General features: G+C 41.4%; 1 protein-coding gene across 1 annotated transcript; it reads right to left on the reverse strand.

Moving 5' to 3' along the window:
• Positions 1-1,821: 1,821 nt before the first annotated feature.
• Positions 1,822-16,149, reverse strand: LOC118412614. Its single transcript, XM_035815575.1, has 5 exons — positions 15,209-16,149; positions 9,740-10,143; positions 6,652-6,819; positions 5,923-6,224; positions 1,822-4,561 (listed from the first exon to the last, which is right to left on the reverse strand). Exons 1-5 carry the CDS (start codon positions 15,721-15,723, stop codon positions 2,981-2,983), a joined length of 2,970 nt encoding a protein of 989 aa, XP_035671468.1. The 5' UTR covers positions 15,724-16,149; the 3' UTR covers positions 1,822-2,980.
• Positions 16,150-16,620: the final 471 nt, after the last annotated feature.

A 16,620-nucleotide genomic window follows, 5' to 3' on the forward strand; every position in this document is an offset into this window, starting at 1 on the left:
CAGTATTTATCCGTTTTATAGAGCCTGACACCTTTTCCTGGTGTATCACGTAGACTGGCACCATTATACTCGCATGAGGAGCTCGGGGAAGTGACGTTTTATTTCAGACTGTGCATGCTTCTCTTTCTGCCCTGCTACATGTACTTCAACATAGATAATATTATATATGTCTTGTCTATTATATATATTTGAAGGATTAATCGATAATGAAGTGTATGATATCGATAAAGGCTAAAACATAGTATAAACTAAATAACGAACAGAATAGCACACAGTGAAAGCACATTTTGACACAATATAACATTGTTGTCATTTGTAAATTAATCCCAGTCATACAATTGGTGGTGCTTCACTCAACGATGTACGACCCTGATACGATGGAAAACTAATATGATACACGAAAGCCAACAGGTTATAGGTTAACAGTTAAAAATGGTGGCTTACCTTGTCCCGAAATGAACTCCCCATTGAACCCTAGAAGCAAAATGAGCGTCCACATTCGACCACAAAATATCTGTCCATTTGACGTGGCTATCTAACAGCGAATGGTTCATTCTGCTAAACCGTAACTCATGATTGTACAAAAACTAATGGCGAAGACAACTACAGTCTTCCTATAGTGTCTACACACGGCTCTTAGAATAAAGTACCGATTACCAGGAAGTGGCCTTGACTTGAAGGAGGTGTCTTAATCTTATGTTTTGACTCACTACTTCCTTAAGAAAATAGCTTGATGAAACATTTTCAAACACTATTTTGTTGACCAGGGATAGATAGTCAACACAACATGTCTTTTTCCGTCCAGGATACTCCGACTAGCTTAATATATATGTAGAATATCTTTATTCAATCTTTTATTCCCTTGATCAGAGCTTTTAAGATTCAGCATGTACTCACAAAACCATCGTGTGTGGGGCCTTGTTATGCTATATGGGGTGATATCGGACTTATGCCTGGATGGATAAAACAAGTTTGGTTACCTGTTCCCTATTTGACCCGTAATCGTCGAAGAAAAGGTCACCAGGCGACTGTTCTGATATTCATCATGTAGCATTTGTTCCTGTTCGGGTACTCGTTACGCAACGTTAACGAAAATCACATTTTAAAATCTTCTATGCTTTTATGCTCGAGTAAAATTTCCAATCCGGGGCCTGGCCAGGTAGTTTAGGGGAATTTACGATGTAAAAGAAACAAAAAACACCCAGAACATACCAAAAGTGTTCAAGGGCATAAATTGTGTATATCTTTTGATACCAACATTACGTTTTCGTTTCCAAAACCAGCCCGACCGCGCCACGCGTGAGAAATGTGACCCTATAAAAACCAAAGGGTAAATCTTACATTTGAAGCATTGGAACATTGACTAAACGTCATCAACAAGTTTTCACTTCATACCCTTTAAGATCTCAAGGTCGAAACTGCGGATATCTTGAGTAAGCTTCTTCAATAAAATGCTTATACAATGTTCAAAAAATGAGCCAATAAAAGAAATTTCCATTATTTCCCCGTCCAAGCGTCGCTACACTATCGATGAGTCAAAAGCGTCTTCTATCCGATTTGCCAGAAACTTGCACCGCTGGTTCAATTGACAGTGTTTCTTCACATTCTGGGAAGGCCCATCTTTCTTAACAACTACCTCACATAAGGCCATAGCAAGTACATTTTATTGGTGACTTCCTCTGAAGACTCCAAATTTAATGAGAGAGGGCCAAAAAAACAAGATTATTAAAAAACAATTATCTAGATTTTCAAAATAGACACCGCACGATAAACGTTGTAAAAGAATTGTAGCGAAAACGCATTGTATCACAACCATATGGATCAAGTTTGTTACGTTTTATTTAATTGCTCATGAATTGTTACCGACGCCAGGACGAATAGCGAAACGATTCCTAACTATACTCTGTACAACATTCTACATAATTATATGTATATAAATTATAAATAATAATACACTACGGGTCATAACAACACTTATCAAAACGTCGATCATGGGTACTAGTTATTGTGTTGTAGCTTTGTCGAGGCAAAACTATACACCTACACCTTCACCTACACCTATACCTACACCTACACCTACACCTACACGTACGACTACACATACACCTACACCTACGTATGCATGACAATTAAGTCCTTACTTTTCAGTATATCGTCGTATCATTTTAAAATCACAGATAAATAAATCTCAAGAAAGAATATTTGATGGTTAAAATTGCATTGCACATCATCTTTCAAATGCATGTAGCTTAACAAACTTATTACATTGAAGGCCATATTGATTTGACTACATTGATGGCAACCTCGATTGCATATCTATTTTGGCCATTTACAGAAAATAAATTTAAAAAGTTTTCAATATCATATATTTCATACAAAACAGCTGCAGAATTGCACCAAACTTATCATAACACGTATACTAATGTTATAGAATACCAACGTAAATTCCAAGGTCAAAGCAAAGACGAATATGTGAAAGGACAAAAAACAAGAATATATTGCCCAGTATCCATACTCTGTTTTGTCATTTGGTAAACTATTCCTACTTAGATTTTATGATAAAAGTTATTATTTTTGGCCAATTTTTTCTGTTCGCACAATAGGATCAGTTTTGACGTTCCCAAAGGATGTCATCTATATCATAACATCAAAATGGACTAGTGATGATTATCATACTTGCTATTACAGTCTTAGGAGATTCAGTTTCCTGCTGGCACTAACAACTAAACAGGTGCCACTTTTAAAGTTGCTATTTTAGGTGATGCTTAACAAGTATTTAGTATATACCTTTCCCTGAGCTTCATTACGTTTACCGCATTCCTTAATATAATAAATTTAGGAAAATGTGATGGTGACAAATAAAATGACCGTATTGTTTTATTTAAAAAAATTATTGTTACCATTAATAGTAACACATGTAGAAAACTTAATAAAATACCAGTCCTATACCAATCCCCTTCGGACTAACTTGTGTATGTTTTTACACAACTGTGGTTCTACCAAGCGTAACTTGGGAGTAGTCGCTCGACATTTCGCTAACATCCAGTGTATCAAAAGATGCTTCCTTTTTTGTGGACATGCCACATCCGAAATTACACTCAGACCGCTTTGTATGCTCTTGTTTGTCTGTGGTGTCCTTCTCTGTGTCGTCGCTAGGTGTATCGTTTGGTTCGACGTTTTTCACGTTTGTTTCCTGGCCTTCTGGAGTGACAGACAGCTCATTTGGAGGAGGAAGTATCGTAGCTGGTTGTATTGCTGTATTGCTGCCGCTAGGTGTCGCATCTGAGCGGTGGTGTATACGTGCATAGTCATTTGATATGTTGTCTTTCACTGGCGCTATATGATTTCCTGAAGTGACATAGCCGGATTCGTTTGAATGCTTCACAGCGAATGTATCCGATTGCATATCAGTATTGCAGCCGCTAGGTGTCGCAACTGAGTGGTGTTGTACACACGCGTAACCACTGGAAATGTTCTCTTCCACTTGCGCTCTTTCTGACTGGGTACCGCAACCGGAGTCGTTTGGATGCTTAGCAGCAGTTTCGTCTGACTGATTGTTCATATTGCAGCCGCTAGACGTCGTGGCTAAGACATAGCCACTGGACGAGTTGTTTTTCACTGACGCTGTTTGGCTTTCTAAGCCATTGACGTAAGAATGCTTGGTAGCAATTGCATCTGATTGCATTTCTGTATCGCGGCCGCTAGACGTCGCAGCTAAGACATAGCCACTGGACGAGTTGTTTTTCACTGACGCTGTTTGGCGTTCTAAGTCATTGATGTCATTCGAATGATTGGCAGCGATTGCATCTGATTGCATTTCTGTCTCGCGGCCGCTAGATGTCGCAGATGGCACCTGTCGAACATAGTCTTCTTCCATCCTTTCATTTACACTTTCACCACTGTTTTCATCTGGGGCGATCACAGCGTACTGCAATGTTGAATGGTAGTCGCTAAGTGTCGCGCGTGTCACGTGCGGCAAGTGCTCGTTTGTAGAGTTTTCCTTCAGCGAGTCTCCATCTCCAAGACCCGTGGAGTTTGTTGATACAGAATCCGGATCCGACCCAACCGATCCACCACGACTGGGCGTTACCATGTTCGGAGCCACCCAAAGATCGGCGTGGATTTGAACCAGTGACTCCAAGTTAGCCAAGGCTCTAATTTCTTTCCCCCACGAATCTACTTTCTCGCGTTGTCCCTTATGCCAACTGGACGTTATCGGCGACATGTCTGGATACATCTTGATGTCATCTAAGATATCAGGATTTGAAAATTCGTAATGATTTTCTTCTGAACCTTTTCCCGAAGGCAAGGTCTTGAGAAAATACAAAGTAACGATCAAGGCTACGACAAGACAGCCTCCTACAACTACTAACACTGCTATAAGTTTGTAGTCGACGATGTGTGGCCGTGTGCTGACCGTTAACCACGGCGTAGGTGGGCTCTCTACAGCCGGAGACTTGGAGCCATGGCTGAACCGTTTGTAGACTGCAGAGACTGAGACATTGTATGAAGTACCGGGTTGGAGCGCGGTTAATACGGCCGATGTATTTGTGACTGTGATCTGAAAAAACATTAGCATTATGATTAACATTAAAACGTATTCAAATATAATTCAATCTCTACAACTGGCCTACCCTGCTTACCATACAGGATCGAGTAGCTAGCGAGTTTTGATTGGGGACGCAAGGCAGAGAGCCCGCCGATCTCACATTAGCGCTCCGGGGAGTTTAAGCCTGAAGGAGTTATCGCTACTAAGGGCAGGTGGACCTCCTCAGACTCCTCGGAGCGCTAATAGGAGATCGTCGGACCTGGCTGTCTAGGGACACCGACGAAACTGTCCTAGCTGCCCGTTGCAGGCTGGCCCCAAGGGTACAACTGGCTGGATTAAAAACAACAACTTAGATTTACTTCCGGACGTTTTGAGTGACATCCATCACTCTTCTTCAGCGTCACTTGAATGAACTAGCAGAACAATTCAATACAAGTACAGCAAACTAGAAACCACTAACTCATAATGATCATGTGCAAAACTCACTCAAATGTAAATCATGTTAGCATAGTTCCCTTTTAACATTAGAGCGTTCGTCAACGTGTCTTGACTGTTGGTGAACATACATGTAAACGGTAAGGGAAATTGTGCAAAACTACTACCATGGTTTGTTTGGTGAGGGTTAGTTGGGGTGTCATATCGCAGTACTTAAGACTACTGCGTCACTCTGTGCACCATGTAACGTTGTCGGAAGGGCTTTACGTTAGAGTGCAGTACTTGGCAAAAATGACATTTAAGCATGCAGTTTCTAGATAACTCTCCAAGCAGAGGTTGGTAGGGAAAATCTTGACATTTTCCTTGTATGCTGTCTTTTTTATCACCCACCAACCTCTACTTGGAGGGTGCTGCTAGAAAGCAAAGAGAACAGCAACTATAGAAAAGGCCTGCTAACAGACAAAAAGACTCACAATGGTCATAATTCTATAAAGGATATGAAGTAATAAATGTTATGAAGTCACCAAAGCTTAAACAATTACATCTAACGGAATCATAAAAGTTCTGAACGCAAGCCCTGCGCACCGTACGCGCGTAATGTGAATATAAAGGTGGGGTCACACCTGCGTATATAGTTAAGCTCGTATGAGGCTCGCATGGGAGTACTTGCCTCCACCAGGCTCCACAGGTCGTTGTTAGAATAATAGAAATTGGACAAACGTCAACAGGTAACATGTCAGACGAGTTAGCTCGGTCGCTAACCATACTTCTCGGTCAGCTAACTCATCTGGCATGTTTCTATATCTGTCCAATTTGTACTATTTTTCCCGCGACCTGTGGAGCCTGGTAGAGACTAAGAGCGTCATATGCACCTCAAACGGACTTGAATAGTATATACGCATGTGTGACCCTATCTTTACAGACTGCAACACACTAACCTGTCGCACGGTGTCTCCTGACAACTCGACAAACCGAAGCTTGTACACGTCAACGCAATCGTACTCATTCTTGGGCGGAAGCCACGTCACGGCGATCTTCTCTGACGTCACTTCCGCTGTGGTCAAATTCGTTGGTGCAACCGCTTTGACAGCATGGGGAGGGATTCGAACCTTTTCCCCCTGGGTACACCCTGCAGACGTACAGGCCGATAGTTGTACGGTGTAGGCGTGGAAAGTTGTCAGGTCCGACAGTTGTATATGGTTGTCAACGCTGTCTCTGATCGTTACATGTTCACCTGTTTCTGCATATTGAAGAAAAGACATGTTAGCGAAAAAATATTAATGACATCGTTTGGGTCATTTAACTCCAAATCTCATGAAAGAATGTATAAAAGAATGAAAGTTACAGAAGAGAGTCAAGCGAGCTTAAGAAATGAGAGATAGAACGATAGAGAGAAAAAAAGAAGGAAGAAAGGGAGGAAGGACGGAAGAAAAAACGAAAGGCAGAAAGAAAAAAAGAAAGAAAGAAAGAGTGAAAAAAGAAGAAGAAGGAAAGAAAGGAAGAAAGAAAGAGAGAAAGAAAAGGGAAGCTCATAATTCATATAGAAAAAACGCCTTAACGTGAGTGATAGTATAGTTTGCATAACTTGCTTGAAATATTTTGATTCTGTATTAAAAATACAAGGCTTATTCAAGATAATCATGGGATAGAGAAAGCATGTTATCTACCTGTGTTTAGCGATATTGTAACCTTGTAACCAGTGATGACACCGTTCGCGTCATTGTCGGGAGGCGGGCTCCACCGAACACGGACTGCTCGGAAACTACGCGTGACTGCACTGCAGTTGGCGGCCGGTAGGGGTCGCCAGGTTACATCGGTCGGTCCAGTTGAAGGCTCTGAAAGTTTAAGATTTGAATATAGTATTCAGCCTACCATTTATAAGATGACTGAAATGTCTCCTAAATTTTTAATGAAATAGTTTAGTTCATGCTTATTTAACTCAGTAATTCGTCTGTAAATGTTATATATTTACAGTACAGTCACGGCTTATGTTCCTGTGTGCCTTTTTTCAAAGAGGTGCCATTTAAAAAATAGATTTTCTTGCCATTTCTTTACATAGTAAGCTAAATCTACCCTTTAGCATTGAATTACAAGCCTCAGTGAAAGAAGTTGCAATCATACAAACATGATTACAAACTGTGATCTTCCTACATGTGCCTCCATACTTCCTAGGGAAACATGCCCACATTTGGCATATCACTGTCTTGTGTGTCTGACTGCACAGTGGGGTGTCTGATGACAGTTTCTTCATAAGTTCTGTAAAACGATTTCTTGCAGTTTTGAAAGGAATGTAACCTCAGCTTATTGATACCATACAAAATACTAGTAGACTAAGTGCATGGTTATGTCCTATTCTAAGGCGAAAAACTTGCGTGTTTTCAAAGAAGAAGATTCCCCTGTAGCCAGCTTGAAGCGTGATTAACTGATTACCCCACCCCCTAGGGTGCCTATTGAAGGTTTTGAAGTTACTGTTTACAGGAGGGTCTAACTCGGGGGGTCACTTAGATAAAACTCCAGAGCATATCTTTAAGGTGGTATCTCACAGCACTCGGGCACCGGTGCGGCGCTGCGGGGTTCGTAGACGACTCAGCGAATTTAAGAGATAAAGACCGATTTTTTTTTTTTTTTACATTTTGTGTAAATTCTATGTCTTCTAAGAAAATAACACAACAGTGACGCGGTGAACGATCGAACCCTGCAGTGCAGCACCGGTGCCCCAAGTGCAGTGAGATACAACCTTCAGGCTGCTGATTTCAAAACGGCCGATGCGTGTCTAAACAAAATATCCTTCAGATTGTTTTCCAAACTCTTTTACATGTCAACTGGAGCTTGATTAATCTGCATGACTGCATCAAATTTGACCTCAAGCTCAAAGTGCCTGAGGCTGACATTCCTAAAGCAATGTTTTGTGCGTGGGGCAGAATACCACACAGACGTCGTTAAGCCCCCTTTACAAATCAAGAATTTAGCTCGGCCGAGTTGTCAGCGAGCTCTAAATTACGAGGAGGCATGACCCTGACGCCCACAAACAAATGGCATAGTTTGTTTGTCGGCATCAGGGTTTGGACCACTATCGGACCGAAGGAGCGCCGTATATATAATTTTATCTAAATTCTTGATTTGTAAAGGGGGCTTTATAGACAGTTCATTTAACATGAGTCAGCGTAGCAGAACACAGTATAGCTAATGGCACAACCCGCCATATGTGCAATTTGTTCGTGGGTTTATTTCGAAGGCCACGTCCGCCTCGCATTTCTGAAAACGTTCAGGCTGTACAGAGCAGGCGCATCGTCCGTACCGACACGTGCAGGGGTGATTCCGCAGCCCGATGGCACACAACGTTTTGCCTGTACGTAACGTTCTACGGCGTGTCTGCGTGCTCCCAAATCCGTCGGAATCCCTACGAGTTCGTACGGAGGCTGTACTTACCACTTTCCCAAAAGATTGCCCACGTTTTGGCACGAAGACGTATTTGCACGTACGACGGGTTGTGCCCTTAGCTTTAGCGACACAGACGTCGTTATACACAGTTCATTTAACATGAGTGCAGGTCAGTATAGTGACAAAAGAAAAGTAAAAAAAAAAGTAGTGCGGCCGAAATCTGGAAGCGTCTGTAAACACTGTAACGTGAAAGACAGCGGGTCATGCACTTTGCTATATGGTAATATAATAAATCGGCTTATATCGGATCATATAGATAAGATCATGATGTTTGTCCATTTGGTGTATCAATGTGCGTGACCTTTACAATTGACTACCTCGGTGAGTCGCCTGCAGCTTCACATGGCCCCCGCATGACCCCATTTAAACGTGAAATTGTTCTACATATACCAGTAATACACCATAAGAGGATGTAAAATCCGTAACCTTTATTGGTGTTAAATATTGTTTGAAGGCTTCAACATATCAGTAATCGTGCTTGAAAACTGCACCCTGCTATGATTTTATCAGCGTCGATGTCAGTCACCTTGTGGTTCTTAACTATAGAAATCCCCCGAGACCAAAGACTGCGTTCTGCTACCTCAATATTTCGAGCTAACTAATTACTTCTGTTTGTGTCCGGATCAAAAATGACCACTACTTTTGTTTCTGAGTCAAAAGGCAGGATGGTTTGAAGCTAACAGCAGAGAAGTTTTCATTCATGTGTCAAATCCACGGCCGCGGAAATCAACGACTCACGGTCTTTATCTTTGCATTTTCCTTAAAAGAGAAATGGTTTTCAAAAATACTTCGAGTCCATACTAAAGTACACTTGACCTATAATGTCAGACACAATCATTGGCTGTACCCACATTTTCGACTGATTCCGATCTCTGCCCAGTTATAAGCAACTCATTACTTATGCGACGTCATGTTATGCAGATAGAACACGTAACTCTGCGAGTAGCGGACCATAACTTGCTGAAAGTTTATGACGACCCCCGTCAATGTTGAGAGATATACACATTTGAGTCCTGATGCGTACAAAGATGGTTTCTTTAAATTTAACATCTCCTGCAAAAAAGTTTAATTCTGCTTCCAAGATTTTTACTTTGTTCATGTGACGGGGGGGGGGCGCCATAAACTTTTTGAAACTTATGACCCACTGCTGACGTGGCGCCACAGAAGCAGTGGGTTGCTAATTCCTAAATTCATGAGTTGGACAGTCAAAAATCTGGGTAAGTCCAAGTTTCGTGCTAGAAACAACAGTTAAACCTTGCTTCAGAATCGTTTATCTGATATAGATGAACTTTCCAACAAAATGTTCATACTCACTGGCATCTGCTGTCCTTCTGCAAACCGCCTCGCTTGGTAGTCCTTTCCGTACAACCCAAATAGAGTCCACAAATCCAGTCACTTCTACACAGTACACGGTTCCCGGACTAAATCCCGCCATACTATACTCTTCGTTCAGCATGCTGTATTTCCCCACTACGAAGTCTCGCGAGTTCTCGCGGTGTTCGTCCATCCAATAGGAGACGTTGTAGAAAACGAAAAATCCTTCAATGTCTCCCATGGTTGCCATAGTTTCCTGATTGTGTTCGTTATACATGTAGTAAGGTGTTACGGGGTGTTTGATTCGAATGTTCAATTCGCGAAGCTGCGAAGCTGATTCCTCATTGGCTGGCGTGGCGATGACGTCGACGTCGGGTGGACCAATGACAGTGTGCTTGAATGGGCTAAGGGATAAACGTTGGACTATTAATGCGTTTTTCTGACGATGTTGTTTTCCATTTAACTTCGTATTTCTTTCGACTACGCGTAGCTTGACTAAATCGTGCTTCTAGAAGACCTTCGACTGGTCAGAATTAATTACTTACAGAAGTTGGAAGGTCAACACATCAAAGTCATGAGAGTTGGAAGCATCCTAGTTATGTTAACATGAGGATTTATGCATACATGCTAATACCCCGTTTCCTCTAGGAAGGCGCTCTCATAGCGCTCTCTCTGCGACCTACAATTTGACATATCGCACAACGAAATCTATAGAAAATAAACTAATATTTTTACACCTTTTGTGTATTGTTGTCTTCTCAGTCACACTTTTACATTTTGTATGGTATACCAAGTGTGAAAGCGAAGGTTACACATATCCTATCTAGGTCGCAGTCACGCTCTTCCACAGCGTCCTCTAATCAATCCACGCCCGGGTTCCGTGGTTGTATCCCTGCACGGCACGAAAAACGGTATTTAAGCGTGCTGAAACCATGCGTAATGTTGACGTATTTTCCTTCTTTACGGATCTATACACCACTTATACGAGTACTTAAATATTGCCTTTAAGTGGTCTTTCTGTAGGTCCGTGTTAGTCCTTATTTTCCGGTTTTCCCGTTGTCTTTCAGCAGCTTAAAGATGTCGTAAATGATTTTTAAAACCCCCTTAAAACTTGTTTAAAGTTCACGTTTATTTGATCTAAAGCCTATTTACGTCTCATATACAATTGCATTAAGTGGATTATAACGTGTGTTTTAGTGCCTTTTCAGCAGCTTAAAGTTGCCATAAATACTTATTAAAACGCCCTTAAGACATGTTTAAACTTGACGTGTATTTGATCTTAAGCCTCTTTACGTCTCATATACGTGTGCATTAAGAGGATTATAACGTGTGTTTAGGTGCCTTTTCAGCAGTTTAAAGTTGCCATAAATATCTATTAAAACGCCCTTAAGACTTGTTTAAACTTCACGTATATTTGATCTAAAGCCTATTTACGTCTCATATACGTGTGCATTAAGTGGATTATAACGTGTGTTTAGGTGCCTTTTCAGCAGCTTAAATTTGCCATAAATACCTATTATAACGCCCTTAAGACATGTTTAAACTTCACGTTTATTTGATCTAAAGCCTATTTACGTCTCTTATACGTGTGCATTAAGTGGATTATAACGTGTGTTTAGGTGCCTTTTCAGCAGTTTAAAGTTGCCATAAATACTTATTAAAACGCCCTTAAGACGTGTTTAAACTTCACGTTTATTTGATCTAAAGCCTATTTACGTCTCATATACGTGTGCATTAAGTGGATTATAACGTGTTTAGGTGCCTTTTCAGTAGCTTAAATTCGCCATAAATACCTATTAAAACGCCCTTAAGACATGTTTAAACTTCACGTTTATTTGATCTAAAGCCTATTTACGTCTCATATACGTGTGAATTAAGAGGATTTAATGTGTCTATATTTTTCTTTTAAGCAGCTTAAAGTTGTCATAAATACGTACTAAAATACCCTTAAGACATGTTTAAAGTTCCCTCTGTACGTCTCATATATGTGTGCATTAAGTTGATTATAAGGTGTGGATATAAGTGCCATTTTAGAATAATCATTAGTACATTTCAAAGCAAGAAAATACAATGGATGAAACTTTGAAATTTTATTGAATTACGAGAAAATATTACATGGAAGAGTAAAAAAAAACTACTGCCTACTAGGTATTTGTGGCCTTTTAATCTGATGTAGTCGGCAGTTGAAACAATCACAACGGTTGCGCAATTCCGTGCAGCCCCATTTCCAGTGTCGGGCGGAGCGTCTCGGCGTAAGTTACAAAGAGCACACATGCACAGTTCCATCTAGATCTGGTCACCACGTGCACAGGAATAAGAATCCGGTAAGATCTAGAGTAGTGGCCGATATGACTCGTGTTGTTGGATGGTCCTGCATTCTGTGAACGCGAAACATGTTCAGCTTGCAGTGTCGGCTTCTATTAATCCGGATGGTACAAGGGCCGTGATTTCCCATTCTGTGTCGATTTCCAACAACAACAGCTTGTACAGAATGACAGCCACCTCGTATCTTTGAGTCAAATTCCGTCACCGGGGGTCCTAGGCGGTAAAAGCGGTGTCGCGGCCACAACTTGCGGGCTAGAACAGGCCCAAACTTTCTTCAATACTTCTCTTCAAAAATGAACGCCTGGAAAATAACCGCTCCTTGTCGTACGTATGGCCCGTAAATTTGAACCCCCCACTCTTTTCTGCCATTGGATACATCCTATCACATGACACAGCTGTGCCACAGACGGACCAAGGAAGTTCAACCTCCTTGGACGGACGGAGGCGTGCGCCCCATGGCGAGTACGAAATAACGCTGAATAAATTTACATCTTTGTCCATAACCCAAATAAACACGAGCAACACGAGAAGACACCGCCTGTGTGCACAAACTGTTCTTTCTCGATGCTTGCTTGTAGATAAAGAAATAAACATATTTCGTACATTTACCTGTAGTAAGAACTGCTTGCCGTTTTATAGAGAAAACACAACTCACTGCACAAAACGCTATACCTACTACATCCTTATTCTTCAAGCAGAGGTTGAGTCGCGGAGATATTCATAGCAGTAGTCGGGATTTCTACCGTCTCTTAGCGCGAGGGTCAACTTGCCACAAAGAAAACAGGCGGCCTCACCCTGATTTAGACCCTGGAATTTCAGAACATAAATGCGGTATAAAATAAAAAGGAAAGGGTCTCCTCCTGTTCGCATAAACTGCGCTTCAAACATGCCGTATGTTGAGCAGAAAAAGGCAACGTTTCATAAAACCTTTGAGACGGTATTAGCTAATAGATAAAACGGGGGTAGTGCCGCCAAGTTTGCTTAAGCTACGCGGATTCAAAGATTAAACATGTCGTATGTTCAACAGAAATACGCAACATTTCATATACGTCTTGGCAACATATAAGCTAAACGGGGGAGGTCTCCCCTAGTTCGCTTAAACTGGGCGGATTCAAAGATTAAACATGTCGTATGTTCAACAGAAATACGCAACATTTCATATACGTTTTGGCAGCATATAAGCTAAACGGGGGAGGTCTCCCCTAGTTCGCTTAAACTGCGCGGATTCAAAGATTAAACATGTCGTATGTTCAACAGAAATACGCAACATTTCATATACGTTTTGGCAACATATAAGCTAAACGGGGGAGGTCTCCCCTAGTTCGCTTAAACTGCGCGGATTCAAAGATTAAACATGTCGTATGTTTTACAGAAATACGCAACATTTTATATACGTCTTGGCAAATATATTAACGGGGGAGGTCGTCCCTTCCTTGCGTAAATGACGGTTCGAAATAAATTATATATATGGCATCCTTCGGTCAATATTGACCATGGTATACGCAACATTTTATATAACGTAAAAGAGCGCATATAAGCTAACCGTGAGAGGTTCTCCCCTGTTCGAATTAAACCTTGCGCACAGAAAGTTTGAATACGTCAAATGCTTTCGGAATAGCTAAAAAAACACAGAAGATTATTGTATTTGACTGTGTATTGTATTGTATTTGTATTTTGCTGAGGTATAAACATAACATTTTGTACCAGATAGCGCAATAATTTTCAGTTTTGACTGTAAATCTTGCCACTGTTATAAAACAGATGACGCAATGTTTTATCTTACACCAGACAAAGGCTTATTACATTTGACTTAGCCGGTTAACATGTATTTTGTAACAGATCTAGAGAAACGGTATTTGTCCGTTTTGACAGAAAATATTTTTGAGACATTTAAGTTGTCTTCTCGGCATACTAAAATACATGTAAAATTCAAGTAAAGAAACACAACAGATTAAGTTAGATTTACAAACGCTGAAATCTTCCGTAAATGCCAATTGTATGTTTCCGATGCCTTTAATAGATCTTAAAATCTGCTGAAATATTTCTCCGCCTTTAAGGGCTTTATACGTATCTCTGAAACTTTGCTTAAAAAGTTGTTTTCGTGCTGTGCTGGGCATAGCGGGTGCAAGCGAAGCCTTTGTGCTCTAAGAAAAAGAACGGGGGAAAAGGCCAAACGCGCTCCCGTGCCAAACTCCCCGGTTCCGTGACTAACTCCCCTCCCGGCAATGTAAAGGGGTAATTTTTACGCCCTCATGGCGCCACCAAATTAGGTACATTCTAAAGCTCCCTTTATGTATTAAAGCATCGCAATTTTAGCGACATTTTGATCCCTAAAATAGTTGCGTCTCGTCTTCTTTTGGTCAACTGTACAGGTTAAACAGCCTCATTACTCATAATTTGGGTACCTACTGGCTGGCAAAATACACCTTGCGATTATTATTACTCAATAGTGGCGCACACACACAACTTACGATTTACGTTCGTTGGTCGCTGACAGGTAAAACACATAGAAGGTAGCAAGGATTTGAAAGTTTTTGATGCCCCAGAATCAATATATCATATTTTCTACTGTACAATCATGTAGTGTATTCAAATTCGTAAATTCAGCTTCTAGGTCTTAATGTCAAAAAAAAAAAAGAAAAAAAAAAGATTTCATTTGTGCTACACTGCGTAACAGAGTTCTTTGTACTGGTGTTTTTTGTGGTTTTTGTTTAGTGGTATTTGACGTTTTTGTGATCATCTGTCCCCTTTCCACTAGGACGGTGCTCTCGCCGCGCTCTCTCAGCAACCTAAAATTTGTCATATCGATCAACGAACTGTATAGAAAAGAAATGAATATTTTTACACTGTGTTGTGTTGTCTTCTTAGTCACACTTTCACATTTTGCGTGATATACCACGTGTGAAAGCGAAGGTTACACATATTCTATTTATGTCGCAGCAAGGTCCTTGGTCGCAGTGAGAGCGCAGCGTGATCGCCGTCCACTAGTAGTGGAAAGGGGGCCTAAGTGGTTAGTAGAACCGGTCATTATTGCCATAGACAGGTAACAAGCCGCCCCGAAACGTCGATTAACTACATAACACTTGTTTTTGTACGAAGAACTTCATTCTCCAATATTATTTCATCAAGACAGCGTTAGCCTACCTGAACCATTCTGAAGTAGTAGTCCATCGGCTCGGTCCCAGGGTACCCACTGCACGAGCTCGTACCCACCATCCGTTGGTACGGGGGCTCAGTGGCTTCCCTGTCTCTTCATCCTTCACAGAAATGTCATCAAAAAACGTGCAGCAAGGGCCCGGCACTCCTTTACAATCCGAAATAAACGTCCAAGTGTCCTTCGATATCTTATATTCCATGTCGTCGATGTATTGTGCATCGAAAGTCGTGTTGTTGTCTTCGCCTGCATCCCAACAAACTTCGTTGTAAAGATTTCTCGATTCGACTCTGACATTTGTTGGTGGAAGCGTCTCTTTTCTGTTTAAGTTCACTACATAGTCTGCAGACCGTTCAGTTTTTGCTGTTGGGTTATTAATCGCTGCTACACACCAGTGTGTAGGAGTAAGGAGGGTCACTACAATGGATAAAATAAAAGACGTCGCAACTATTTTAGACTTAGTCACTGCGAGGGTTTGCGAATGACCTACCATATTGACCGCCATATTGTATTCGTGAGGAGCACGGAAACGACTGAACACAATGCTAGTTGTTGTTGTAGTTGAGCGAGTTCGCCGTATAGACGATACTATGTGACAGTGGCTGTGACTTGTATAAAAGCTAAAAAGAGTCTTTGTGGATCTTTACACGCGAAGCAACTGTCGTCAAAATAGTCCACAGCACGTCCCGAATGTAGCACCCCCGACGACATGTTTACGTGTCAGGAATCCACGGATTCACCCTGGCACCACGCAGATCTTCAGACCGTATTCTTGACGATACATCTTGCTCTCAGTGTCTCCAACAAATTGCTAATGACTATTTAGTTAACTTTACGACAAACCTAGCACCCCTTCCACCGTGTAAGTTGTCTCTTAAGACATGTCATATCGTCTTAAATCCGAGGCACGTCCAAAGTCCTGCGCACCAACGAACACGAAGGCAAGCGGTCAAACCGGATCTTTAATCGTTGCGCTCGCGGGCATCTTTATACAATCATCTGGTTGAATGATCTGCGTCATGTTTTTGTACACGTGCCCTCCAGAAATTGAACATAATTTGTCTAATGTAAGAAACTGATAACGTACAGACACGGCATTGAATGAACAGGAATGGACATTCTAATGAAAGCTCATCTGTTTTGGTAGAATTCATAGCTCTACAGTTTTGTGTTTTTATTCGGACAGAAAAATAAAATCGATTTTCAGTTAATCTCGCCGACCTTAATCAGATGTCTGATTCACGGCGTTGACTTTCCGGAATCCAGAAACGTTATGACGCCAGGAGTTAATGAAAGGGAAGATGGAATCTACCACCGTCATGGTTCAGAGGGGGTGGATGGACCCTTATAAGTGGTGGGTACCGGTGTGACAGCGTTCTCGCCCCCCCCGTGATCTCGCCCC

The sequence above is a fragment of the Branchiostoma floridae genome, chromosome 3, assembly GCF_000003815.2.
Source record: "Branchiostoma floridae strain S238N-H82 chromosome 3, Bfl_VNyyK, whole genome shotgun sequence".
NCBI classification, from domain to species: domain Eukaryota; kingdom Metazoa; phylum Chordata; class Leptocardii; order Amphioxiformes; family Branchiostomatidae; genus Branchiostoma; species Branchiostoma floridae.

Coding starts and splice junctions, on each gene's coding strand:
- LOC118412614 (XM_035815575.1), bottom strand. CDS start 15,723: ATGGCGGTCAATATGGTAGGTCATTCGCAAACCCTCGCAGTGACTAAG. Junction 6,820..9,739: donor CAGAAGGACAGCAGATGCCA/GTGAGTATGAAC, acceptor TTAAACTTTCAG/AGCCTTCAACTGGACCGACC. Junction 4,562..5,922: donor CAGGAGACACCGTGCGACAG/GTTAGTGTGTTG, acceptor ATGTTTTTTCAG/ATCACAGTCACAAATACATC.